At 43.5% G+C, this 17,464-nt stretch overlaps 1 protein-coding gene across 6 annotated transcripts; it reads right to left on the bottom strand.

Moving 5' to 3' along the window:
* Positions 1-1,634: 1,634 nt before the first annotated feature.
* Positions 1,635-13,739, bottom strand: LOC142939443 (uncharacterized). Of its 6 annotated transcripts, none has more exons than XM_076082632.1 (8): positions 13,510-13,739; positions 10,941-11,203; positions 10,565-10,811; positions 8,288-8,377; positions 7,162-7,197; positions 6,261-6,479; positions 5,952-6,126; positions 1,635-3,540 (listed from the first exon to the last, which is right to left on the bottom strand). In XM_076082632.1, exons 1-8 carry the CDS (start codon positions 13,642-13,644, stop codon positions 3,335-3,337), a joined length of 1,371 nt encoding a protein of 456 aa, XP_075938747.1. In that variant the 5' UTR covers positions 13,645-13,739; the 3' UTR covers positions 1,635-3,334. The 6 variants fall into 6 exon arrangements, with proteins under 6 accessions (XP_075938747.1, XP_075938750.1, XP_075938748.1 ...); XM_076082635.1 differs by having other exon boundaries at positions 1,635-3,502; positions 5,998-6,126; XM_076082633.1 differs by having other exon boundaries at positions 1,635-3,502; positions 5,950-6,126; positions 13,510-13,738.
* Positions 13,740-17,464: the final 3,725 nt, after the last annotated feature.

The raw sequence follows: 17,464 nt of genomic DNA, 5'->3' as shown, positions 1-17,464 counted from the left end.
GCGTGTTCTTGTTTTGACCAACAAGCACACCGACACAGCTGTTACTAATTAATGCACGCGGTAGGCATATCGATTATGATCCGTCACAAGTCCCGTTCCGCGTGCCGGTTTGCGGCGCGTTAGCGCAACAAGCCGCCAGGTTTAGAAGCACCGGGTCCGGATCCGCAGAGGCCCCGAGACGAGCCCCGGCCATCGAAAAGGCAAATGATTTTTAATCGATAACCGGCGTCGTCGCCGAACAAACGCCGCGTGCGCCGGCAAGCGGATATTAATTTACCGCGATCCACGCCCGAGTCTCGCGCAGCGGAACACTTCGGAACCTTCAATCGATCCGATAAAGGGCACGCGGTTTCGGCTCGTTCATTTCTTTAAGAGCTCAATTATGATGCGCGTTCCCGCCACGTGCAAGCACTTCGATGGACTGTATTGAAAAATATATATATAAATAAAAATAACTGAAAACATGAAGTGTGGATCACATGAAATAACACGTGACGAGACTAAAGTTCCACTTTATAGAACCCAGGAGTTTGTAGTCGATATCACCCGGTTGTGGATCTCACTCAGATCAGTCAACCTTAAAATAATGTTTGATAATATATTTCACATCAGCATATTAACGAGTCACGAGGAGGCTTCAGACAAACTGGCAGAACTTTTTTTCGAGTTTAATGAATGCGTCTAACGGTTTGCGCTCTTGATTTCTCATTATGACTGAGTATTATTTGAATGAGGAAAGGAAGCAGTCTTCCTGCTGACGGTTTATGGGAGAGAGAAGAGTTTCTGTTTAAAATCTCACGTGACATCCCGACTGTATTAATATAGTTTAGTCAGCTGATGGGACCAAAAACAGGTTTATTAGCCACCAGACGATTGAAGCCGTTTGAAGCACCCAGTCAAAGAATTACCACACACACACACACACACACACACACACACACACACACACACACACACACACACACACACACACACACACACACACACACACACACACACACACACACACACACTTTCCTTAACATGATAAATGGTGTAAAGGGTGGCTTTAGCTGAGACTCAGAGAAAGTAACGACTTATCGGTGGTGTACAGTCCGAATGGTTTTATTGTTCATATTATGTTGTAATTCTTGTATGAGATTGAGATGTTTCTATATTTTATTTTGGTTTGTAACGACTTGCCATCTGTTGCTGCCTTTTTGGCCAGGACGTCATTGTAAATTAGAAATGGTTCTCAATTGACTGATCTGGTTAAATTAAGCGAATTTAAAATAACAAAATAAATACGGTTGTGAATCTTATTTCTAGAGAATAGACGGTTTCACGATGTCGCCCTCTGGTGGCTGTTTGTAAACACTACAAATCAACAGAGAAGCCATGCCAGAGGCGGTGGTTACAACTATAAAATAAGGTTCGTCTCGGTTTTCACTCAAGGGTCCACTTACTTACTTGCTCCGGAGCCATGAGCTTGAAAGCAGGAGCGAACAAGTTGAGCTCAAAATAAAAACATATTTCCATGTAAAAATATCCACATGCATCCATTTAGTTCTCAGCAACAAAAGAAAAGAAAAAAAATCAAGAATTTGATTTAAAAAGCAGCCGTGTCATCGTCTGCGTAAGAAAAGCAGCGCTGGTGGTGATAATAATAAAACATTTTATTTGTATAGCACTTTTCTAAATACTCAGACACTTTACAAGGAGAGAGAGAGAGAGAGAAGGAGAGAGAGAGAGAGAGAGAGAGAAGGAGAGAGAGAGAGAGAGAGAGAAAAAAAGCAACAATGGAAACATGTCATGAATAAAAATAGAAACAACTTTAAAAAGAGAAAATACAATGTCAGTAGAATTGTGGTATTTCAAACGAACACCGTGTTAGCGAGAGAAACGTAACAGAACTACATATTGGAACCATGATTAAAACTGTTAGTCAAAAATTGACCGTTTACCAAAAATAACAAAAAACAAATATTGACTTCCATCTTCTTTGCGCTTACTCGGGCGTTAACTGTGATTGACTGTTTATTGAAACAACCCTGCGGGTTTGGGCGGTAACTAAATCCATCCTGGGAGCGGTGACACGCGACACTTTTCTAGAAGGGAAGAGACACTGGAGGGGGGGGGGGGGGTCCAGAGCTGCAGGCATACTGCATTTTGGCAGACTGTAGCTTCCAGGTGCAGCTGTGAAGGGGGGGGGGGGGGGGGGTTTGACGTAAACCAATGTTACATCTCAACAGCCGACACAGCTCTAGAGGGGGGGGGGTCAGAGACAGTAATAATTATACAGCACTTGTCTTAAAGTGCTTTAAAGTAAGAGGAACAAACGTGTCGACAGTTTGTTAAAAACAAAGGGGGGGGGGGGGGGGGGGGGGGGGTCGTCTAGATTTATTTCCCCCCACTCGACAGATCGTTAAAACTACAACAACAACAAGCCACCAGTCAGATGAAAGTTTAGAACCAAAAAACAAACTAGTGAGCTTTCAGTTGTGTGTTAAAGAGAAGGTAAGAGCGAGAGCCCCCCCCCTCCGGTAACGTTGAGGTCCTTTTCACGGAACACTAGGGAGCCAAACCATCCTCGCGTTGGTGTCTGTCCTGGTCGTTACTGCTGATGCTCGAAGACGAGAGTTGTGAAGGAAACGGCTTTCGGGAAATTGTCAGGACGCCTCCTGAACGCACAACATACACAGTCTTCATTCTGGAGCACGTTGAAGAGGGTACGCTTAAAAAAACAACAGAGAAAACGGTTCCCCCTTCTCCTTCTAGAAGCTTCATTTGACTTAAACGTTTTATGTTCAGGAAAACATATCGGGCCGAAGGGAGAATTTTGTCACATTTACTTGGCGCCCTGGAATACGCTCTGGATAGAGAATAGCTTTTTGTTTCATTGAACGCATGGGGGGAACAAAAAGGAGGGTTGGGGGGAGACACTATTCATAATGGGAAGGATAGATATTTTCATAACTACAGTGGGAGAGGAGGACGGGGAGATAAATTCTTAAGTGAGGGGACAGACATTTTAACTTATATCCAGTACATGGCATAGATCATACATGAGGGTCAAGGCAACACATTTTTTTTTTTTTCTTTTTAAACCTAACTACTCAGTTATTCAATCTCAACTAGTTCTCAAGGGTTGCCCCGCCCCCTCCTCCCCATCCCAAACACAACGTTCCAAAAGGAGGGGCGAGGCGGTGGAGGGGCGTCCAAAGTCCTCCCTCCTCAATGCTGGGTCCGAAAGGGGTGTGGGGAGAGGGGGGGTGAGGAGGGTGTGTGGTGCTGGACACGACGTGAGGGGGGGGGGGGGGGCTGGTTCCTGGTGTGTGTGTGTGTGGGGGGGGTCTCATTGATTGTAGAGGGAGCGCTGCTCCCAGGGCATGGCCTGGATGGTGCGTGGCACGGGGGAAGGCTTGAGCGTGGGCACTCCGTTCGGATGGAGGGAGTGGCCGATGGGGTTGATGGTGGTGAGAGGCCTCTGGGGGGCCAGAGAGAAAGTGTCCTGGTGCTTCGGCTGCAGGGGGAGGTGGGGGGAGAACGGGTAGAGAGCCAGAGGGAGAGAACCGGTGTGAGACAGTCGAGAAAAGGTGGAGTTGGAGAGAAAGAAGGGGGTGGAGGGTAAAGAGAGGGCAGAAGAGTAAAATATCAATGTCAGCAGAGCAGAGGGACTTCTCAGATTTATAACAACAATCAATACACAAAGGGTGGAGTTCAGATGGAGGAGGAAGAGAGGAAGGTGTTACACTGAGACACATGGATGTAGAGACAGACAACACAGAGAAGGTGTAGCGTAGAGACAGACAACACAGAGAAGGTGTAGCGTAGAGACAGACAACACAGAGAAGGTGTAGCGTAGAGACAGACAACACAGAGAAGGTGTAGCGTAGAGACAGACAACACAGAGACGCTGTAGCGTAGAGACAGACAACACAGAGAAGGTGTAGCGTAGAGATGGAGACAGAAGATGGAGAGCTGAGCTGCACACGTCTGAGCAACATTCACAGGATGTCTGCAGGTCTGTTCGTGTCATTACAATGAATGAATCAAGATACAATAACTGTCATAGAATTATGCTACAATATTAACTGAGGCGTCAAATTCCTGTTCAATGTCTTTTTAGATCTCTGTAAGTTTTGATATTAATCTTTATATCTTTTAGTTATGATTTTTGGCTGATCATATATATTTTATATATTTATATATATATATAAAATATATGTGAAAATATACATATAAATATATATATTCAGTTTTTGAAAAATGTTTTCTTCGTGTAAACATATTGCATTGTTACAGAGGAAGTCCACATGAAATCATTAACATATATTCTAGTTGGGGTTGTATATTCCAACATTAAATAGATCCAGATTGGGACTTTGCATCAGATTGTGGACGTGAACCACCAGAACACTGAACTCTGGTAAAGACCTGTTCCATTCACCAGCGTATAAAACCTGCTTTGGACCTGCAGACTCCCAACATGAAGATTTGAGGTTATTCAATTGTTACATTAAACTTGATGCCTGTTGACCGATAAAACAGGCATTTAAAAAAAAAAAAAAACAGGTTTAGTTTTGCCAGTATATGATACAATATGACTTGTGCAGCCTCAGCTTCAACATGTGCAACACCGAGTCGAGTGAGCGATTAGTGTCAAAGAGTCAAAAGGCGAGACTAAGTTTGCAGCACAGCCCCCAAGTTAGTAGCGTCCTACCGCAAAGTTCAGAGCCCGAGCTGAAGAAAGAGTGAAGCGGGTTTCAGTCTGTTGCTTTTTACACGTAAGTAAAATAACACGTTGGGCTAATAAATCTAGCAACTCACTTACCCGAAAATCATGTTGTTGTTTTACCACTAGAACTTTGGTCAACTTTTGTCCCTTTATAAATAAACTATACTTGAGCCAGCTCCCTTCCTCCTCATCTGTGTTGAGAGTTGCACATGAACAGCACCGATGAGGCATTCGCCAGGAAACGGCAGCTGAAGCGCGAGCGAGCATTTGAAATATCCTGGAAGAGATAGTGGTTCGAGGATGTGGGTGAAACTCTGAGGGGCCGATCGCACCGAGACGCAACGTTCCAGCCACATCTACTCTTGCTCATTTAATTGGCTGAGCGGTGCGATTCTGGCGCTGAAAAGTTAAGAATATTTTTACTTTTATGGGCGTCCAAAAACTGCCTGAAAAATGTGGCACAAAAAAGGAACGTAGCCCAGATGCGCCATATATGTTTGATAAATCACAACTTTGTTTTATGCATGTATTGAAAAAATATACACGTTAAATACTTTATTTAACGTGCGACATTGACTTTGAGACGAGGGAACCGGAAGTGCAAAGATGCTGACTCTTTTCTGGGGTTTAGGACTTTTTAAAGGACGCATTATAGCAAAATTAAGACTGGCCTGAGACCAGTCTAAAATATCTATAAGATATTTGGCTGCCGGGCTCAAGTGAGATATCGTTTTAGTATCGCAGACAAAAAATAAATACAAAAAAGGGTTGCACGAGCAAATTTATCCGACTGCGGGTGTGATGATTTTTCTACAAGGTCATCAATTCAAATCTAATATTAATGTTGAAATATAAACGGTAAGATACACCCCGCTCCTGACTTTAACGGGGACAACTTGGCGCAGGGAGGTCATGCTAACGGGACATTTGAATCGTCTCTGCAAATTTCTTTCGGTGCCCCAAAATATGTTTGAAAAGAAAAGCAACAGACTAAAAGCCAACTTTAAGGAGACGGCTAAGACTGTGTCCACCGGGCGTCTCTGCTGCAAACAGCTGTCCTAAGCTGCAAACAGCTGTCCTAAGAGGAGGGAGGACGTGAGCCGAGAGCAGAGGCTCCCGGTGGACACTAAAGTTAAAAAGTATTAGTCCCTCTCTCCCGGTGTTAGTAGCCAGACAGGGAGGAGGCAGCTAGGCAGCGGACGGCGGGGGGTGCGGCGGCGGCTCTCTCCTACCATGGGGTTGGCGCTCAGCCTAGTGTATCCCGAGCTCAGCTCCTTTACCTCAGGCACCAGGGGCTGGAGCAGGGAGTAGGAGGAGGACGGGGTGGCACTGGAGGAGATGTGTTTGTTGGAGGACGAGCTCCTCATGCTCTGCTGGCTGCTCTGGGAGGACACCGAGCTGGGACGGCCCTGCCGGGAGACAAAAGACGGAGAGAGAGCTCTCAGCGCATTGCCGACAAATGCTCCTGTCAAAACACTTAACGGTTTCCCCCTCCACGGCGTCTGGCGCCCCGAAACTTGAACCGGGACTTTCTCTGCCCTACCTGGTGGGGGTCAGGCACAGACTGGCTGGACACGCCGCCTGGCCCTCCCTGGGACATGGGGGAGACGCAGTGGGAGGGCAGAGGTTCCTGCTGGCCGTGTCCTCCGTGCGGCGGTTGCATCATGGAGTTGGCGCTGTTCTGCTGCTGTTGCTGCTGCTGCTGCTGCTGCTGCTGCTGCTGCTGACGGCGAGAGTTGGCGGCGTAACGACGACTGCCGGACTGGATGGGAGGAGGAAGAGACATTCTGTAAACCATTTGAGTCTTTGTGCGCATAACTGGTGACAGATGCATGCCGGCAACGCACGGAGAAGATGACGAGCGGAGGAGATGGACAGATGGGATAACTCTTTTGCAGTTCAGCGTAAATGTCTCAAGTTTATGCATTTAAATTCTGTCTCAGGGACTCGGCACCTTTCACTTCCTCTTAGTAAAACTAGTAATATGAGGGATGGGGTGGTAAGGTAGTACGCACATGCACACACAAACACGCACTCGCACAAACATCAATTCTACCCAGACTGCAAATTTAGAACTATACAGACTGTCAACTCCAACATTAAAGGGACAGTTCAGGTGTTTTGAAGTGGGGTTGTACTGGGTGCTGATCCACAGTCAGTGTGTCGTCTACAGCAGATAAGAGAAGCAGAGTACCAGCACAGGAGCAAAGCAATGTAACTGCTGGTGACGAGGGCAGCGGCAAAACCAACTTGAGATTAGTTGATTGATTTGAAATCAATTGCATGCCACATTTGAAATGTTGTTGCCGGTTTACGTTGGCGTCCGACAGCTGTACAGTCTAAGCTTGCGACGGGGAACTGAAGCAGTTATCTACGCTCACGCAAAGACTCCATTGGTTATTTCAAGTTAAACAAAGTCACACTATTAACACAAACAAACTAACCGATCGATGCAGCGGTCGACCAGCAACTCCTGTGTCCTGCAAGATAAAAGGACAGTTTTTGTCAATGGAGTCTTGTGGCTTTGGAGAGAGCACAGGTGACGGCTTCAGCTCCCCGTCGGAAACTGCTGTCTGTGAGGGCAAGGTGAAGAGGTGAAAATATTCTGAATATACACTTCAACAGAATTATTTTTAGGTGTCCCAAATTTGTTTTTTTGTTTTGTTGCTTTGCCCCCCCCATGCTGGTACTCCTGTCTGTTTCTCCAAACTGGGGGCGTGGCTACGGACATCTATTGTTGGTAATACACTGCCTATTGTCTAAATCTACGCCTGTCCTCTGTAAGCATGCTCGTATGTTTGCCCTGTCAACTTGTCCTCCAACTCTGACAACCGCCGTTAACTTCTGCCTGAAGAGTCACAGCTGCAGAAGACGTCTAATATTTGATCTACATTAAGTGTCTCAGGAAAATTCTGTTTTTTGTTTGCGGTCTCATCTTGGTAGTTGGGACCGTCATCTGTATCAGGTGTGTTTACATTTTACAGAGCAGAAAGTAGTTTTACAACACTTGGGGTTACATTTAAAAGATAGGAAATATTGTCTCATATTAGCTCCTACTGAACTCTGGGATGTCATTTTACTGTGGATTTCGTCTCACATCGCAGAGGTCGACACCGACAGTTGCCGGTTTGCCACTGGCAACCATTTTGAGGAATTGGCAACCAATTCTTGGCCTTTGCTTGTCATCAGTGGCAACCGCTTCTTTAACATGTTAAAGGCAGGTCGGAGGTCGTCTATGAGAGCAGAGAAGATGGACACTATTTTCTGCCATTCTCTGTGCATTTTGTTAAGTATTAGTTACTGATTGGTTGGATTTATCAAAAGGGCTTTTCTCTTCAGTAGCACTGAGACAGATCAAAGGAAAACACCCGCAGACATTTTCTGCTCAAAAAGCTTTTTGAGGCGTTCTGATCAGAGAAGGATCTTCTTCCTGACCGTCATGTCTAAAACTCTACTGTACCAGTTGGCCCTTACTCACAGCTACAGTTCATTCTGCTGACTCTGCCTCTCTCACACACACACACACAAACAACAACAAACACACACATGCTCACTCACGCTCACACCAACCTGGTTTTTGGCCGCGGCGCTGCACCGGTGCTGGGCCAGGTCCAGCATGGTTCGGTAGCTCTTAAAGCAGGACGGGCAGTTGAACCGGTTCTTATTGACCAACCCCACACACACACACATAAGTTTGTATTACTATACTTGTGAGGAATTGTGTTGCTTCCCTGACCTCTAAAGCCTGACTCTTTCCCTAAACTTAGCCTAACCCTAACTCCACCGCAAGAGAGAGGACAGAGGGTCAGGAGGAATGTGCTACAATGTGTTGCATGCACACACGTCGTCGTCATCACACACACACACACACACACACACACACACACACACACACACACACACACACACACACACACACACACACACACACACACACACACACACACACACACACACACACACACACACACACACACACACACACACACACACACACACAATCTGTGGAGCACCTCCAGTTTAACCACGCCAGCCACAGAATCATTAATAATGTGAAATGTTGAATCGAGTGGTAAAGGTGGACAAACAGTGCTGCGTCACAGTTGAACAACGTTACGTTTCAGTTTGGTTGTCCCCCCCACTGAGGAGTCGAGTTTTTTTTTATCCTTTGATGAAATACATGTTATTTAACACGTAGGATACATGTACAGAGTCTGGAAAAAGGGACAATCGTTGAGGTCACCTTGGGCTTGACATTGAGCTTTTTTTAAGCCAAACTCACTCGTCCGAAAGTTAAAATGTAGACCTATTAAAAATAAAGGGATAAAATAACAGAAAATCAGGGATTGGGACAAGTAAAAAAATCAAAAATAAAAATTGTATTTTATTATTTTAACATCTCGTGGCAAAAACCCCCACAATTTTAATGATTAGGAAATAAATTATTGTATTTTTAACTAAATATCAGCATTAGGGGCATTAGTGTTCTCCTTCTAAACAATATATATATATTACACAAAAAAAAAATATATATAATATAATTTGATCATAATGCCAAGCCAATGCAACCTCCGTTACATTAGCAGTTAGCTCCGTTATAAGCAGGACTGTTAGTTGGCAGCGACGAGCCGGTCACTGTGATTATCTGAGCATGTTTTTAAGGCCATCCTGTACCTGTACTCACCCTCTGTCTGAAACCCCTCGGTTTTAGCGCCTGTCTCTTTAAGATAGGTCCCCTTTAAAGTTGAAATGCTGCCGCTGTAGCGCTCTGCTTCCTGAGAAGGACACTGCAGCACCCCCATGACATCTGATGGTCGATTTTTTGATTTCAAATCAGTTACTAATCATTTTGAGGGAAGAAGCATCACTCTGTAACACCACTACTCAATCAGGAGTGAATCTGTAGTTCCAACTCCTCCAGCGGAGTGACACGTCTTCTCTTTAGCGGATCTCATCACGGGAAGTTCAGGAGTATTATTCTCCAGTTAAACTTTCATTCACATCAGATCAATAATTTCAATTTATTGACCTATTGACCCAGAGCAGCGTCTGTCTGAAGTAAACTGCTGAATAGACTAAACTACTGGAAGCTATTTTATTTACTTTCAACAAAATGCTCTGAGTGAATCCGAGTTCCCTCCGGTTAACAGTTACGCAGTGTCACGTCTACGGCTATTATTGTGAAAGGTACGAGCGGCTGGTCTGCGCTGCCTTTGTCGAGGTTAAAAAGGAGTAATAAAGTTTGCCGTCACAGTTTGAACTGAGGAGCCCCTGCATTGTTGCTCTATAATCCTCGGCTACACTACAGGGCATATTTTGAATATGTCGTTTCCGCACAACGCGATTGGGCGACGCCTTTATCCGCGTTGCGTAAGCTCAGACAAGTCTACCTTGTTGCGGGAAAAAAATGGGATTTCTGCCACCTAATATTCACGTACTTGTGACAAAAAAAACATATAGATGTGCAAATTAAATGTGAAAAGAACTTAAGAATCGTTAAACTTATCTGGTTCATGTATTTTCATATTAAATTAATCATTTCCTAAATTTGTTGAGATTGAGCTGCTTTTAAATAAAAGCAAAGGAAAACAACAGGTACTGCTATGAGCAAAGATTTTGCTCAGCGAGGAACTGTGATTCATAAACATGATCGTTTATGTAGCAAAACATCCTGAATTTATGTGTATGTTTTATACTTGCAATGTCATGCAAGTATAAAACATAAAAGCTCTCACAGAATTGTTATACCAACAATACCAATGCGACCCAACACACAGCAGCCCAGGCATCATCATCATCATCATCATCATCATCATCACCACCACCACCACCTCACGGTGAACCCACCTGGTTGGTCGAGGCAGCTGTGCAGCGGTGCTGGGCCAGCTCCAGCATGGTCCTGTAGCTCTTGCAGCATGAGGGACAGTCGAAGCGGTTGGGCCCGTCGTCGTGGATCCTCTGGTGGTTGCGGAGGTACCGGGCCAGGCGGAAGGCCTTCCCGCACAGGTCGCACATGTAGCGCTTCTGCCCGTGGATTCGCATGTGGTTGCGCAGGGACATGTAGTTGGTGTAGGGCTTGCTGCAAAAGTCGCACCTAAGTGTTTGTTTTTTTTGGAGACAAAATGGTTAGAGACGAGACGGTTAGGAGCTCTTATTCGACAACATTTGAGCATCTTGATTGCCTGGGATGCAGTGAAACCGTGAAGGAGTCTGGGGTCCCTACCTGAAGTCTCCGATCTTGTGGGTGAGCTTGTGGTTGAGCAGGGAGCTGGCGTGCTTGTAGGCGCAGGTGCACAGGTCGCAGATGTACGGCCTCTCATCCGAGTCCATGTCAACCGGCGTCGTCACGGCCGCTGGCGGTGGCGGCGGCGCTCGGGACTCCAAGGAGAGGCTGGAGCTGGAGAGGGACGCTGAGGAGAGACTGGAGCTGGAGAGGGCCGCCGCGGACGTGGGGAGCTGGTCGCACCAGCTGATGGTCGAACTCGGCTGTCGCAGAGAGAGGAACGCATTCAAACCTTTAATGGCCAATCATTTCACTGTGATATTTTGTAGGAATGCAAAGAAACATTTTAAGGGAAGTCGACTGCCCTTACAGCATAAGGGCAGTCGACTTCAAATTTCAACTACAACATAAAATATGGCTTTACACCGGCCAGCCACAGGATGCATGTCAGGAAAAGTGTGAAGCTCTGAAGAGAGGCAGCTCAGCACCACGGACAGCAACTCTGCCCATGTTAGAGATCTGCATGGGCCTAAAACGGAAAACCGGCTGACTTTATCATTAGGGTGCACCTGCACAGACAATCTAATGCGATCCAACACAGCAGCTCTGTCACAGCAAAGTCTATTGTAGCAGCCAGGTTTTGTCCAAACTTTCAGAGAGATGTTAATCAAACTGTATGCGAGTGACGGGTGTAGTACCGGCATACTGCATTATGTGTACATGCGTTTCTAATTGTCTTCCATTCGCGCGCGGCAGGGATGAGTCCAAAACAAAACTGGTATTTGGGGGTTTTTGTCAATAGATTTTGGTTTAGGTGCATGAAATAAGGTCCGCAGTTAAAGGTTTGAGAGATTATCGCGAGAAAAACTAGTCCTTTAGTTTAGCTGCGTTGACGTGAAGTCATGTGACCGTGGCGCAGTTCCTTTACAGCCACAAATTTGACTTCTGCCGATTACCTCTCGCGCTTTAAAAATCACTAAAGCGGTGCTCCTTTGAGAAGATTATCTTGCTGAACAAAACAGAGTATAATCCAACAATAATAATAATAATAATCCAAAACAGAGAAATCCCATTGGCTTGTTGACGTGGGGAAGTCATCTCCGGGGTCGGCCGACTAAATACACCGTCCCTGCATCACTCTATGCCTACACTCCATTAGAAACGCCTCTCAATGTGATGCATCCAGTTCAACACCACAGCAAACTACAACCTCAATATCAAACATGTAGTTGAATTAACACCTCTTGAACAGCGTCAATCAAAACTGGACATTATGTTTAAGGTAGAATATGTGGCAGGGCTGTTGGATTAAATTGAGTAAGCTTTTACAAGTGTAGCTAATAAAGTGGCCACTGAGTGCACACGGCATGTAGAAACACACCACAAATACTGAAACACAAGAAAAACACAATGCGATGAGATCTCTTGGCCACAGAGGTCCAGAGAGTTCACAGTTTAATGGCCGAGATGGGAGACACTGTGCAAACAACCGTTAACCGAGAGCTAGTGTGTGCGTCCTATAGAACCACACACACACACACAATGACCGTGGATGGTGTTAAATCATCATTTTGACGATGCTGCGTTTGAATACACGTAGTTTGAGAGCGACAAGAGGACTATAAGGTGAGTGACACCTGGAAAGTGCTGCCAGCTCCCCTGAACGATAACAAGAGCTCTGGGACTAAACTATGCAGTGGGACATTCAACAGAAAATGTTTAACATATAAATGAATGTGTGTGTGCCTGTGTACGCCGGTGCAGATAATCTTTCGGCTGTGGGCTACCATGAATGAACCGCACAGTCTGGCACCACAAAGAGGTCTTTCAAAGTCCTCCGCGGGGCGTCTTCCGCTCCCGTTTCCTGTGGGACAGCCCGGTCGTGTTTACTTTGCGCTGTTCGCTGACAATATTGCGGGGCCTCATGCACACACACGGACACAGCTGCTCAAATAAACCCTTCTGCGGTTCGCAAATGTCGGAGCAGACCTTTTCGGAGCGCAGTTTCTATACAAGGTGCTACCGAAAAAAAAATAGCTTTGTTTTGCAGCACGGGCTCCGGTGTTAGCTAGCCGCGCTGTGTTTGGCTCAGGCAGTCAGTGTTGTCTGATGTTAGCATTAGCTCGGTGATGCTCGGCTACAATAACATGCTTTTCCCCCTCTCTAACCCGTCGGCGTCTCTTTACAACACAGCAGCGACACAGTGCGGAGCAAACACTTCCAATTTCACCAAACCATTCATGGGAGGTGTGAAATATACAGTATGCAGGAGCTAATAATTACTAGCAACTTAGCTCGGCAGCTAGGAGTCAAAACTAGGCCGTGAGCCACTCAGCATGACGATTGGTGCGTTAGCAGATAGCTAACGAAGCGGTTCTGTAGCACAGCTTGCAGCTTCACATCACTCAGTGATGCTAAACTGGATTCCAGACGCTCGGTAAACAACCCCGTGTGCAAAAGAGGCACTGCATGGTGCTTCGTTGGTTAAATATTACTCCATTAGCCGTTTGATAACGATATTTGCTGGCCGGGGTCGCTAGCTAACGGTGGTAGCAGCTGGTTTTCTTACTCCGGAGTCGTTGGGATCCTTTTTCCAGAACAATTGAGAGCAGTGGCCGAAAGACTCTGTCGATGTCACGTAATTCACTCCGTTTCTGTCCTGAAAGTCTCCATGTGTGCTGCCGGTATTAGTCCTGGCGTACATCGTCGGTTTTTGGATTATTCGACTTTTTCTGGCTGAAAAGAAATAGGGCCGCTTTGTCGGGATCTTCTTCCGAAAAGAAAAATATTTCTTCTGTGAAATGAGCGTTTTGGCGTCGGGCATATCGAAGCACGCGGAGCATTACTGTCGCCTACTGGACTGGAGTGTAACAACACAGACTATCCCCGAAAATGTTTTAGAAATATGGATGATATATTGTTTCATTTTATGCTACTTTATACATCTACCTTACTTCAATTCAGAGAGAAATATCGCACTTTCACATTTATCTGACAGCTATTATCCTACTAATAACTTTAGAAATCCAGATTTTACATACAAAACGTGTGATGAGCTAATAAAAAAGTATGCATTCAAACCACCCATCATAAATATGACATGTTTTTAATAATGTATAAAGTACATCCTTTTACTATATTTTCATTGCAAGAATTTTACTTGTAATGAAGTATTTTTAGTGTGATATTTTGGTCAAGCATAGACTTTCTTTTATCTTTTCATTGAGTAAATCATATTTACTTGTTTTAGCAATTAGTGTGCCCTTCATATTTTCGTTAAATTTAGTAAAGATTTAACAAAAAACTAACATTTTCTGAATTAAAGTCTTATTTATATTTATTTATTTTTATCCATAAGTAATTTATTTCTAAAAGGCCAAAAAGCTGTTGAGAGTAGCTCGGCTAATTTAGGTAATTTCTGAATTTTCCTTCCAGAAGAAGTCTATTTCTGTGTATTGCTTTGTTCACCTATAGACAGTGAAATCATTTCATTTCTTCATTGATTTCTCAGATGTCGATGAATATCTTATACATTCTATTAAATACCAAATGATTTTCGTTTGCTCCGTTTGTCTTTCTCTTCTACCATGGACTCTCACTCATTGTGTCTCAGCAGCGTTACTGTGGTCCACATGTTATATTAATGATACTACCCAAGTCATTCTGGTTAACTGTAAGACAAAGAGGTAGACGTTGGTTTATTCATTATGACCGTTAACATTATAAATAAGTTTTGAATCTTAGAAAGGCTTTGTAATGTCCTGGCTCATTTTCACATCCCCCCCCAAATGTACTGAAAATCTCGAGGACAGTACTCATCAAAATACCATGGAGTCCAACTATGGATATGAACATGCACTTACTGATTCTCTGTCTTTGTCTATATACAAATCATGCAAATGCTTTCACATCAAAAGATTTTATAATGAATTATCTTGATTTGGTCTTCAGCCTTCTTTACCGTTATCTATAGCAGCCTAACTTGTCAAAATAGGACGTAACATGTTGATACTTTATTTTGCATAGTTATTTGTATTTATAGATCTCTCTTTTAGCTGAGTTTTTTAAAATAAGCGCATAGCTTTTCTACCTCACCTGCACATGTATTTTTATCTCCATACACTTCTCCTCTACGTGATCTTTAATAATGTGTAAATAAAACTAGACAGGTGTACCTAATAAAGTGGAAAAGACAGTGTTCAACAGTTAAAGGAACAGCAGAGCTCCGAGGCAACAAACAACCAGGGCCGACTTCGTCATGCCAAAGCCAATGGATTTTATTTACACATCTAGTTTCTACAACATGGTCACCCATAATTCCATGTGCGATACACACGTAAAAGAAGTCAAAGTGAACACATGTGAGATGTGACCGACTATGATCTATTTTTTTTTTTTTCCATCATGTTCAATATTATTCCAGTTAAATACTTTGGCTGCGACACTTTCAAGTGTGCTATATATTACTGACTTCATATTATAATCTACAACACATATTTTATCTTATTTTGTGTCAAAACTCTCTAAGAGACTTCTTAAGCGAAATGACTTGCACGTAAATAGTAACTAGATTCTGTACAACATTTACAATGTATGAAATCGCAAATACTGTGTCTTAAAGTAAAAATGTCAACATAAAAATCACTCACAATGGCAACAATGAACAAGAACCACTTCAATAATTGTCATACCTCGTATGCAAACGCACAAAAACCCGTGAAAGAACAAGCAAATAAAGTATGTAAAACATTTTGTGCAATGGAGCAAAACTAAATACAGTGCTCAGGACAGCAGCTTCGGCTAGCTCATCCAGGTCACACTGTGGGTGTAAGAAGCACATGTGAAAGAATATTTAAGTTCAACATTTAGGTGGCATTATTTAGAGTGAGACTAATTTACAGCATAGGTAGAATAAAGTGGTTTTCCTAATTCACAAAGACACTGAAGGCAGCACAGAAATCTAGAGATTTCCCGTTTTAAATCAGTAGGTTGCTTATAGTAAGTGCTTTTTCTTCTTCTTCTATAGAACACTGCAAAGTACACAGTATTAGTACAGTATTTCTAATACCGCTTTGGAATTGCAATTTGTATGCGAGATCTTTTTTTCTGCACAACGCTCTTCAACCATGAAAACTAAGTGAAATGTTAAGATTTGGCACATAATGTTGGCTCAGAGCACCTTTAAATACCGTTATCATAATTGGTCTTCAGAAACAGCACAGAATTGTCCCTCAAAAGGCTCAATGACAGTTACTGACAGCTAAAAATGGATTTGATGTAGAATACAGCATATATGAATCATGTGGACATTCAGTGTTGAGAAATTTAAAGGGTTAGAAGTTGTTTCACTTAAAAAGGGCATGTCAGTGTTTATGCATGTTGTGGCCATTTACTACATATACACAAATACTTATTATTTTTGAACATTTTACACATCTTTTATTATTATTATTATTATTTTTTTTTAAAGAAGTAGTTCAACATAAACAAAACATAACTCCCTCTAAAACTTATCGTTTTACATTTCGGTTTGTGGACAGATTAAACAAACTACACACATCCTGTAAATTAGTGATCCATAGGGGTGTATTTCTGAACTTTCAGGCTTTATGCTAAGCTAAGCTAACTCCAGTCCTGACTCCAGCTTTGTAATGAACACACGGACATGAGACTGGTGTCAATCTTCTCATCTCACTCTTGGGAGCGAATAAGCGCCAATCCCCCACATTTTGAACAAGTTTTCTATTCGTTCCCATACAGTATGAAAGTCAACTTGCATTTATAATGAGCTAATTTCAAGTCTCTCCAAGTTGATTTTTATACTGCCTGAAGTGAACGTTCAAAGACGGTAAAAAAACGCCTTCTAAATTCGAAATATTACGGACTGCTTTGGCTAACATGCTAAACACTGGTATGGCCCTTTAAAATCGCTAATTGTTTTATGTCCTGCACTCCTTAAATCTCGCATCGGTTTCAGTGGGTGGCAGCCCAGTTATGATCAGTTACTAATGGTACTGTCTCTACAACAAACAAAGTGAACACCAAAATATGCTTTTGTGTATTACCAAATATTTTAAAGTCTTTTTCAGTATTTCAGTAGTTTCAAATATATAACTATAAAATGTTGGCGGACAGACTATACATGGCACAGCAGATCTACAGTGATTGACAGACTGCATCATAAACAAGCGTTCCGTTCTAGTGGATATGAAGACCGCCTGCTGTGGTGGTGTAGATATATATTTGTGTGTGGTCAGTCGTAACATTTAGGACATTCAGAATTTGGGCTTCAGTTTAAAGTTATAATCCCTTAGACGTCCATGAAACCATACCCTGTTTTTAATACTATTCATGGTCAGCATTTTTCAGCAATAGCTATTCAGCATTTATCTCTCTATCTCGCGGTTTTTATTGTTGGTGGTGGGGTCCGCCATTCCCTCGCTGGATTCAAATTGCCTTCACACGAGCGAGTGATTGACGGGGAAATACACAGCACGTAATCCGGCATCACTGCTAATGCTAAT

This window comes from Anarhichas minor, unplaced genomic scaffold (assembly GCF_050575085.1).
Source record: "Anarhichas minor isolate MPS153535 unplaced genomic scaffold, ASM5057508v1 ptg000007l, whole genome shotgun sequence".
Classification (NCBI taxonomy): domain Eukaryota; kingdom Metazoa; phylum Chordata; class Actinopteri; order Perciformes; family Anarhichadidae; genus Anarhichas; species Anarhichas minor.
The sequence above is the reverse complement of the archived record's forward strand: the minus strand, read 5'-3'. Positions and strand labels throughout refer to the sequence as shown.

Excerpts from the sequence above, each read along its gene's own strand:
- LOC142939443 (XM_076082632.1), bottom strand. The coding sequence starts at position 13,644 with ATGTACGCCAGGACTAATACCGGCAGCACACATGGAGACTTTCAGGAC. Across the intron at positions 11,204-13,509 it reads AGGATCCCAACGACTCCGGA|CCGAGTTCGACCATCAGCTG; the intron begins GTAAGAAAACCA and ends TCTCTGCGACAG. Across the intron at positions 3,541-5,951 it reads TAGGCTGAGCGCCAACCCCA|TGGCTCTCTACCCGTTCTCC; the intron begins TGGTAGGAGAGA and ends GTTCTCTCCCTC.